The 10840-nt window shown below is 43.8% G+C and overlaps 1 protein-coding gene across 2 annotated transcripts; it reads right to left on the bottom strand.

The window, feature by feature from the left end:
- Nucleotides 1–2658: 2658 nt before the first annotated feature.
- On the bottom strand, nucleotides 2659–9249 carry sall4 (spalt-like transcription factor 4). Of its 2 annotated transcripts, XM_052059407.1 has the most exons (5): nucleotides 9023–9249; nucleotides 5027–7438; nucleotides 4656–4951; nucleotides 3962–4439; nucleotides 2659–3711 (listed from the first exon to the last, which is right to left on the bottom strand). In XM_052059407.1, exons 1-4 carry the CDS (start codon nucleotides 9087–9089, stop codon nucleotides 4002–4004), a joined length of 3213 nt encoding a protein of 1070 aa, XP_051915367.1. In that variant the 5' UTR covers nucleotides 9090–9249; the 3' UTR covers nucleotides 2659–3711; nucleotides 3962–4001. The 2 variants fall into 2 exon arrangements, with proteins under 2 accessions (XP_051915367.1, XP_051915366.1); XM_052059406.1 differs by having other exon boundaries at nucleotides 2659–4439.
- Between the last annotated feature and the right edge of the window lie 1591 nt (nucleotides 9250–10840).

Below are 10840 nucleotides of genomic sequence, written 5' to 3'. Positions count from 1 at the left end.
CTAAAGACAAAGCAGGGGAGAAAAAAAAGAGACTCTCTCATGGTCAATTTATAGATGCGAAAATGCATATACTCTATAGACACATACCAACCATATAAAACAAGCATAAAAAGGGAAAAAGATTATTAATAATTCAGTGCATATTACACGTTTTAAAGAAAGAAGTCCCACCTTTGTTCTCTATAAATTACTACCCATGTTCTTCTGATAAAGTCATTTATCCCAAATAAAACAAAAACACAACGCTTTCCATAATCTCAAGAAAGTTTTATGTATGAGCGTTACAAATAACATGGAAAATATACTTTTTTCCCCCATTTTTATTTCCTAATTACAACAGCATACACCGAGCGACCACTTATTGGAAGAATTTACTGTTTTATAAAAATGCATTCAAGTCATATTGAATACAAGTGAATTTGATGGCCCGTTAAAAAAATTAATTGCCAAACTCTGATCGAGAGTAGTCCAGTGGTTAGCACGTCGGCTTCACAGTGCAGAGGTTCCGGGTTCAATTCCAGCTTCCGCCTCCCTGTGTGGAGTTTGCATGTTCTCCCCGGGCCTGCGTGGGTTTTCTCTGGGTGCTCCGGTTTCCTCCCACATTCCAAAAACATGCGTGGCGGGCTGATTAAACACTCTAAATTTTCCCTAGGTGTGAGTGTGAGAGCGAATGGGTGTTCGTTTCTGTGTGCCCTGTGATTGGCTGGCAACCGATTCAGGGTGTCCCCTCCCTACTGCCCGAAGACAGCTGGGATAGGCTCCAGCACCCCCCGCGACCCTAGTGAGGATCAAGCGGCTCGGAAGATGAATGAATGATCTAGAGTATGGGACCCCCTGCTTTACACAGTTATCGAGGTGTCCACTCATTTTCCACCACAGATCACTTTTGAATAAGAACATATTTTGACTGACCGTCGAAGCCACAGCACAGCGAATAAAGCCGTGAGTCATCCTGGTCAAGCCAGCTTCCACAGTGGTTGTGCATAGACTATTCTGCAACATGTCGCGGGCGTCAACTTCAAGCTAAAGGTGTTCAAGTAATGCTGTACATCAGGTGTGGGCAACTCTTGTCCTCGAGGGCCACCATCCTGCATATTTTACATATTTCCCTCCTCCAACACACCTGATTCACATGATCAGCTCATCAGCAATCTCTGGAGAAGCCTGATAACGATCCAAATAAGATAAGATATCCTTTATTCGTCCCACAATGGGGAAATTTACAATAATACATATAATAATACAATAATTTGAATAAAGTGTTCGGAGGAATCCATCTCAAACATCCCAGATGGTGGCCCTCAAGGACCGGAGTTGCCTACCCCTGCTGTAACATAGATATCACTTCAATGACCTATTCTTTAGTGCACAAATGCCACATGACATAATTGAATTGGAGCACAATTCGGAATGTTTAGTGCTAATGCACACTTGCGGACCGCTTATGTACGCTCCTGACCATAAGCAAAGAAACCGCAAATAAAATTTTCTCGTTAACTAAGATCAGGAAAACTTAGATTTGATCCTGCATGTATTATGAGGGTGTTGTCCAAGGTTCTGGACAGGCACCGCAACAGGATTTTTTTCCTCTCTAGGGGCTAAGGGAGGAGCTTGATCGATATGTGGGGGGCCAAGAAAAAAAATGTTTTCCATGACTTCACTTACTTGAGAGGTTCTCTCATTGTTTTTAATAAAAATATAATACACGCTAGTGGTAGAGATGTGTATTCAAAATCAGGCATGAATTTGTCTAAAGGTGGAGGTCTGGACCATACTGTCGAGTTGCGGTAATTGATTACATCCTGGTATGTCTTTGTATGCTCTTCTGTGCACACTGCTCAATGTGACAGAAATGCAAAGTATTTTGAAGCTTGTGCAGTTGCGAGATGCACCTTGTGCTCCTTCAGGAGTTGGACCAGGCTCATTTTTCCAATCACCCTCTTCTTCTTTATCCTCCTGGGAAGACTGGGAGATTTTTTTTTTAATTGCAAAGCAATCAATGGCTGAGATTGACTCCAAGCTAATAACTCTAACCTAAGGTGTGTTTGGAAATTAACTCTGACATCTGTGCAATGCTCAACGAGTGGGTGTGGTGAGAGAGGTAGAGTGCGCTCCACACGTTAGTTTTTGAGCTCAACCAGCACTAGCGTACCATGTCATCAGATGAAGCGCCTAGATGCTACCGCCATTTTTGGTGCACTCTGAACAGCCGAACAACAAATTTGAGCAACATTCTAAATTTCCGAACAGTTGCAATGCACCAGGATGGATGGAAATTATTTCCGAATGCACCGCTAATGCACAAATAACTAGGACTCACCCTGCCCCCTCACAAACACGCACTGGGTACAGCTGCAGTACAAACATGGAAGCAGAAAATATAGTGGAAAAAATGGCTATTTATGAACTTTAACAAATGACGTTTTTAACAGGGTAGCTAGACAGACTTCTGAGGGGGATGTCACCTCCCTTAGCCCCGGTGTTGCGCTGTGCATGGTTCTGGATATGTGCACACTTTATTTCATGAAACCCGGACCATGAAAGGGATGTATGCGTGCCGATCTGTGTCAAAAATGCCACGGCTGATTTTTTTTTCTTTCTTATTTGTGCCTGTGCACTCCTGCTTGAAGGCATGAGTGAATTCATGACAATGGTCTGAAAAAAGTGGAGACTTTATTTTTCAAAACCAGCAAACAGTTGAGGGGAACATTTGGAGAAAACAAAACAATGTACACTGTAAACAAGCCACACTGGCTCAACATTGAATTGTAGAGACATCTTTGAAAAGCAGTTTTGACATGGTTCACTTACAAAAAAGGCACAACTTGGCAAATGCATAATTACTAAGGAATGTACAGCAGGGGCCTTCAAATGAACTCTGACCATTCTGACTTGTGTAAAGTGTCCTGTGATACATTCATTGGAGTTCAACACAGCAGATTTAGAGTAGAAAATAAAATATATGTACTCAAGAATGTATTGGGGGACAAATGTACAGTTAACTGAGAAAGGGAGGTGTGGAGAACCAAAATATAAATGAGGTAGAACTTATCCCCAAAATTCAAGCCTTGTGTACTATAAATAAATTAAAATGCTACAATTTGAAGACCATTCAATCCGAGCACTGGCAAACATCTGGGACAAAAATTGTAATCTTGCCCTTTGTCCCGCTAAGACAGCATGACATAGTGAGACCGAGATGGAACAATAAATGTGACCGTACAAACCTCAAATAAAGTGCAGGCTGGACAATATTCTGCATTTGGAGCACAGCCAACTAAATGTGACACTGCTTTACAAGAAAACACAAAGGCAGCAGAGAGAGTTCTGGGTGTATATCGGATACACAAGCAATGCTACATGGTACAAATCATACTTCTACCAAAGCCTTTAAATTAACCCTCTGGTGCATTGAAAGACAACAGCAACGCACTCAATTCAAGTGAGGCACTTGGCAAGGAGAACCATTAGTCATTGTCATTACTTATGTTAATCATTCAAAACTAACACAAATGCAACAGGCAGGACACTCGAGTAACCTGTCCAAACCCCCCTTTCAATGTGAAAAACTACACTACAAAAATTTCATAAAATCGATGGCACACAATGGGAGGGAAAGTAGTCATTTTGGACCAAAACGGTGGTTGAATATGCCAAAGTTATGAGCGCTTAGACACTGACCTTGTAAGTCAAACCTTTAAAGTCCAAATCCTTCAAAAAGTAGAGAAAACAAAACAGGTGGAATTAAGCAGAGTTTCAAGTAAAGTTCTACATTCAAACTTTTGGATAGACGGAAAAAAAAAAAATAGTCATCGGAAAAAAATACCCGTATATGTTCATATAAAATACAACTACAGTAGTGACATTACGCCAACTAAAAAGCAATGATAAAGAATCAATTGAATGAGTGAAGTGAGTGAAGACACGATTACCGGGACAATGCTGAATTCCATGATTGTACCTCATTTGTGAGAAGACATTCGGGGTGAGAGTTGAGGTGATTAGTTGACTGCAATTTTCCCCTCCTCCATGAAATGGGGAAACTGGGATTTTGGTACACTGTCAGAGCTGGTTTTCTCAATTTCAGCCATGGAGGCAGGCAAGCCAGAGTGGGATCCGTCCATCTTCATGAGGCCTCCGGTGGATCCAATCAGCGGGGCGCTGCCAGCAGGGCTCCCGGGGAGGGGAATGCCTCCCCCCTGAATGACAGAGATCTCGTTGGCCTTCATGGTCAGGCCGCCGCTAAAGGCCGTAGTGTACTGGTTCCACATTGAGGGGTCAAAGTTCATGGGAGGAGCAGCAAGTTCTTTGGGGGCTTGCAACATTTCCGGTAACATCTTTGGCTCAGAGCTCATTGCCATAAGAGCCATGGGATTATCCAGGGAGAGACGCTGACCACGTCTTGAAGAGTTGTTCCACATGTGGGTACCAATATGTACCTGAAGGAAAAATAAAACACAGTAAAATGATACACCCATCCATAGACAGTGTGAATTTTGGATAACAACTGCATGTTATATTCACTTAATACTCTTATTTCCTTCAGTGTTCTTTAAAACACATACAGTATCTTCAGCTTTTAGACATTTTTTCAATCTTCAGAGTTAAGAAAAACACCATGTTAAGTTTAATGACAGTATTAACACCCAACACACCTTTAGATTTCCTTTGGTGGTGAACGCCCGGCCGCAGATGTTGCAGGCAAACGGCTTCTCCCCTGTATGAGTGCGCTCATGAATCTGCAAGGCGCTGGCGGAAGAGAAGTTCTTCGCGCAGACGTTACAAACATGCTGTTTAGAGGACCGACGCGGTGCCGTGGAGACTGGCGAGGTTATGGCAGTCCCCGGGGGCATTTGAGATGTGAACAAACCATGGGTCCCCAATGGGTTCTCTTGAGGAATCTTCATCTCCAGACTTGAAGGGATCCTCATGAAAGGCATAGTACTTGCAGCTGCCGATACAAAAAGGCAATGAGTTCCATTCAAAATGAAAACAACCGCAGTGCTTATAAGATTGATGAACTCACCGTATTCTCCAGTGGCGAATGACACACTAGGTTCTTCTTTGATGGCTTTTGGGGTGAAGCTGCTTGAAGCTGTGAGGTCAAGGGCTCCACTTGATTCAGTTCCCTCTTGAGTTGTCCCTTCAAGGTCCGGTTTGTACCCATTACGAACAAACTCTTCTGCAGCAGATTCCGGAGACTTGAGAGGAGAGGCAGAATGAAATGACAAGGCAGAATCAGAAATACCCGGGCTGCGGCCGTTCTGATATTCCTGCTCTCTGGGAGCAGACGGCGATTCTTTGGGTGTCCCCTCGCTCTCAGACGGGGTGCTACCCTGTCGTTTTAGTGCAAGAGCAGAGGTGAGATTCTTCAAGACATCAAGGCTGGAAAACACGGCGGGGCCAGCATGCTTCTGGTCGTCTGTGGCAGGTGGGAGAGAGTCGGAGTTCTCGCTTGGCTTCTGAGAGCTCCCCTCAGGTTCTTGAGCCTCCATGTTTCCTTCAAAGCCATTTAGGTCCACAGATTTTTCTTCCGGTGGAGAGGACTCAATTGCGTCATTTGCGTCAAAGTGGTTTTCTGGCACCGGGGTGTTGGGGATTTGGCCGCCCATGTGCATGCGAATGTGCTGCTGCAGCACCACGGCATTGGTAAACTTCTTCTGGCAGATGGGACAGGAGTGCTGCATTTTAAGAGGGGTGTTGGCCCTGTGCACCCCGTAATGGGCCTTCAGGTTGCCTTTGGTGGAGAAAGCTCGGCCACAGATCTTACATTTGTATGGCCTCTCCCCGGTGTGCGTACGGTAATGCATCTTCAGCGAGCTCTGGCAGCTAAGAATTCTGTGGCAGATGACGCATTCGTTGGGATCGTTTGTCTTCTTTTCCAATCCGTCCACCATCTGCTGAAGCTTTGCAGTTCCGGAGCTTTGCTCTCCAGACATGACATTACCATTCATGTGATGCAGTGTTCCCAGGAGCTCCTTTGCATCTTTCTGAGTGTTATCCATACCGGTCTCTTTGCCATAGACGTTTGAGGAAACAGATGGGGAGCCATCACTTGTGGATGGCGAGGGTCTCTGGGAAAAAGGATCTCCACCACCGAAGCCATCAAATGTCTTGAATCCGGGGAGCGACGAAGAATGGAACCCTGCAGCAGCATGACCGAGTACCGGCTTAATTTCATTTGACTCTTCCATGGGCACCGACATGCCAAAGGGAATACCGCTGCTGGTGGGAATGTTGTCAAGGTGTTCGGGCACAGGATGAGGGTTCATGGTGATGTTGGGATACTTGTCTTTGTGCCTTTGAAAATGCACTTTGAGGTTCCCTTTGGTTGTGAAGCGGTTTCCGCAGATGTTGCATTTGAAGGGTCTCTCTCCGGTGTGCGAACGCAGGTGAATCTGCAGGGCGCTGTCATTGCCAAAGGTCTTTCCGCAGAACTTGCACTTGTGCTTGTATAACGAGTCTCCATTCTTTGACTCGACCGGAAGATTCAACAGTTTTCCCTTTGCTTTTTTCAAATCAATCCCTGCTTGGATACCACTGAAGGTGCCCGGGAAACCTACAACGCCTGGGGACTCTGGAAGCAGCGCTGGTAAACGGCCAGCCAGATCCGGAATGCCCTTTAAAATATCCATTTTAGAGGTCATTGCACTCAGTCCCGCAGGCACAGAGGTTGGGATGCTTGTGGGTAGAGACAGTTTACCTTGGTTCACCGCCTCCACTGACAGGTTCTGACTTCCAGTCCTTTTTCCTATCAAAGCCGCTGCAGCAGACAGCTGCTGGGAGAGATGTGCGCCAAGGGCTTTCAGGGGGTCCATGGCTGCACCCACTGATGACCGGAGACCCTGTGGGGTCATCATGGCCACTTGGATTCTGATCTGTTCTGTGATCTGGATTTGCTGTAGCTGCTGCTGCTGGAGACACACCAACTGTTCCAAGATCATGGGGATGACCTGTAGGGCGTCCTGCGATGACAGAGCTGTTGTGTTTGAAGTAGTTTGGGAGGCAGAAAGTTGAGCGTCAGTAGTCATAGCCTCAAAAGTGTTTGGATCTTGCATCTCGGGGGAAGGTTGGAAGTGTGTCTCGGGACTGGCAGGTACATCTTCTTGGTCCTCCATGTGCATGTTAGACTCATCCTCATTTTTTTCCATTTGGTCAGCATTGGCAGCAGCTATGGAATGGCTGCTGGACCGGCTATCGTCATGGTCACTGGTGGGGCCTTCAGGAGAACCTTGTGAATATTCCTCCGTCACCTCACTGCAGTCACCATCTCTCATAATGACCACTTGCTGGCTTTTGGTACAGTTCTTTTCATGCTCCAAAAATTCTGATTCATCAAAGAATTCGCCACAGCACTTTTTGCAGATTTGAGTCTGGTCCATTCTGAACCTTTTCACTTCTCCATCAGTCTCCTGCGCTGGATCATCTTGTAGAATGCCTGTTAGGGGTTAGAAGACATACAACTTTAAATGACAGTTTTTCTAAACATATGACAATGTAGTAATCAACAAGTGAGTTTTTTCTTTTTAAACATTCTGGCATGTACAAATTCCTTTAAATCATAACAAATGAACTATTTTCATATATTACTGGAACAATTTTCAAAAAGAACACTGATACAACACTGTAAAAGGGAGGTCCATCTGGGTCACTTTCCTCTGTTCAGGTCCCTTGAACAACTTTGAATTAACCTTTTGTCCACAAGGCCAGCAGGGGGCAACCAACTACTTTTAACACGAATCTCAACAATGTGCAAGCGCATAAGGAAGCATTGGTATTTAAAATAATTTATGGAGTTATCATATCAACACCTAGTAGTTTAGAGGAATGTAGTGGGACCATTGTCTGGAAAAAATGTGTATCTTTATACTTTCAGGTAACTCAGCTCACAAAAAAAAAAATATCGAGACCAGCGTTAAGTGCCAAATGTACATTTCAATTTGTCTCCATTTAACAACTGGATGTATTCTTAATGCTAATGCCTTGTGGACTGGAGACAGGGGGCAGACCACCTGTTTGCATTTGCTCAAAGAAACTGTTGGACTTGATAATTGCTCACCAGGAGGTACTGGAACGGTGTCACAACACACACACACTGCATTACAATACTTATCCGAGGTGGAAACTGCCCACATTTGCGCACAAACGACTCAAGAACTCTCCTACCCCCCTTGGCTGCGGTACCTAAACTGAGACGGCAGATAATCACTTTACGTTTACAAACGCCGTTCTTGTACGTTTTGATTGATTACAACCGCACTACCACTGAATCCAATACAGCTTTTTCAAGTTTTTCATTCACAGAAAAGGTTGAACGCTCTTCTGTTGGGGAGGGGGGGGGGGGGGGGAGAGGAGAGAGCCCGGTCCCCCCACCCCCTTCCCACCCAACAGGCTCCACTAAAAGGGCCGCTGCTCCATCCCCCACCCCCCACGTACGTACCAAAGGAAACAGTCATGCATTAAACTGGGGGATTTATTGCCTTTAGGTCAGCTTTCCCGGAGTCCCATTTCATACTTTTTTTATTATTGAGGGTGTAGTTACATTTGTTTCAGAGTTGTAACGTTTGTAAAAGAATGTGCATTTCGCTTGTTTTAAAAACTTGAGTTTTAATTGGGATGGGTAACATTAAATAAACCACATTTAAATTAAAAACGCGATTTGAGAATCGAGTGCACAGATTCGACACGACAAGGGGACAAAAATCAAACTACACAAGATGTATTAATAAAAAGGGACTTGTTTTACGAAGGAACCGGTTTGTAAGTGTTTTAATATTTCATGTCCGGCCCGGGGGGGTTTCATTCATACCACCCACTCGAAGAGGGGATATAAGGAAAACAATCAACAGGTATTTTGAATGAAATAAGTTTTTGAGTGGTTTCAAGAAACGTTCGATTTATATTTAGACTCACACCTGAGTAACCTTTGTCGAGTTTCGATTTGCGTCCCAAACCTCCGATCAGCACCGTTAAACGTGTCCAAGGGGAACCATTAAAACAATTAATTCGAAGTAAAACTCACCGTTTTGTGCGGACCCGGGCTCGTCCGAGTTGATGTGCTGTGGTTTGGCTTGCTTGCGCCTCGACATGCTGCAACCATCTGGGCCAAAAAGAGTTCCGCACTATTATGCTCCTCTTCTTCTACAAATTCTTTTGGCCTTAAAAAAATTCGTGCCCCTCACCACCACGCTCCTACCTCCTCAAATGCGCATGTCAACGTAATTATTATTATCAATAATGCATTGCGAGTTATCGCTGTGCTACGACAGCTGATTGGCCCCGGTCCAAGTTGTCGCACATTATTCAAATGAGCAAGCCCTCTACCTCATCGATGAAGGGGGCGGGAGAAGCCCTGCCAGTGGCCGGGCCTGCAGCACGGAGGCCGGCTTAATGACGCCCAGCTCATTGGCCACCTCCGGCATCGGAGGAAGTCAAATCCAAATACAGTAGTCCACGAAATTCCGAATAAAGTACCCCAATTCATTTCCCCCTCACACAATGAAATCACCATAACATTAATTGTATGTTTTATTGCTCTGTCACGGCAAAGAGAAGTAGATGATCATTTAAAACTCAAAGGCCCTCGTTCAATTTTTAATAGATTATCTTGACCTTCACACAATTTAATTCGGTGCTTGTATAAAAACAACAACAACAACAACAACAACAACAACAAATCCCAACCTAAAAAACTGCATTTTGTTAGAAAAACCTAACATACCTTATATAGGCAATATATTTTTGCCCGTGCCTTTGTAATGTATCTGAATAAAAAGGTAATCAATATTCTAGATACCTAACTATGCTTTGAAGAGTGTGGCAAAATATGACCCACAGGCCACATACCGTTACCATCACAAATTATGTCAGTGAGCAGTCATGCTATCCTTAAAACAAAACCAAAAAAAAAATCTGTGACCAATGGTGAAATTTTGCTAAATTAATGTAGCTCCAGTTGTAATTCACTTGTCTAATCGTTGTTTAAATCTTCTATTTGTGTTTTTACAGTTGCTGAACTGAATATAACTTGACTTGTGCTAAATGATTAACTGTCTGTGTTTTGTAAATGTACCACTTGTTGTTGTTGTTGTTTTTTTTTATTGTGAGTGGATTCAAGGAAGAATAGTGCACTGAAGACACTGATGAGGATCCTTAAATTAAAAAAAAAATAAACTAGTTGTCGCCCTGGGACCCGCATTCTCCAATTGTTGCAAAGTTGTGACCCACTTGTATAGATGTTAGGTACAAGGGAGAACATTCTTTGTTAAAAATAGACTCTGAAAACTCATGTAGAGTAAATGTTTTTTTCTGTATTCTCTTCAAATGAGTTTGATGTAATGCCAAAAGCATATCGCTCATAAAGAAGGCATGTTGACATCGTAAAGGGCTGTTTCAACAACAGACAGTAAAAACACAAATGCTACAATAATTATAATCCTGCATCTAATTAGCATTCACCTTGTGGGCACAGACGACCGTCCACCGAAAGACGAAAGAACAAAAAGCATTCCTGGAAATTTACCACACAGCACTGGAGAGAATCAAACAACTTGATGTTAGCTCCTCAAAAACACATGCTGTTCTTCCAATGTTATCCAGATCCTGTACGTGTGTGCATCACAATCACACTAGCCCCCAAACAATCAATTGAATAGTAAACAATGGAATTCACTAATAATCCCCAGAGGGGGGGAAAAACCCCCAACAAAAGAGCACTGCACATCAAATATATCAGCGTTCTACACACACAATGACTTGTTCTTTACAATTGAATTGAACTTTTCCCTTTACGTTCTCCCAGTCAGCCCATGCGCACAGACAGGAATTTATTTTTGGCATA

The sequence above is a fragment of the Hippocampus zosterae genome, chromosome 2 (assembly GCF_025434085.1).
Source record: "Hippocampus zosterae strain Florida chromosome 2, ASM2543408v3, whole genome shotgun sequence".
Classification (NCBI taxonomy): domain Eukaryota; kingdom Metazoa; phylum Chordata; class Actinopteri; order Syngnathiformes; family Syngnathidae; genus Hippocampus; species Hippocampus zosterae.
The sequence above is the reverse complement of the archived record's forward strand: the minus strand, read 5'-3'. Positions and strand labels throughout refer to the sequence as shown.

Bases quoted from the DNA above. Each gene is read 5' to 3' on its own strand.
- sall4 (XM_052059406.1), bottom strand. From the start codon at position 9,089: ATGTCGAGGCGCAAGCAAGCCAAACCACAGCACATCAACTCGGACGAG. The intron at 7,439-9,022 runs GTGAGTTTTACT...AACCCCTAACAG, and splicing joins GCCCGGGTCCGCACAAAACG to GCATTCTACAAGATGATCCA. The intron at 4,952-5,026 runs GTGAGTTCATCA...TTGTATCGGCAG, and splicing joins ATTCGCCACTGGAGAATACG to CTGCAAGTACTATGCCTTTC.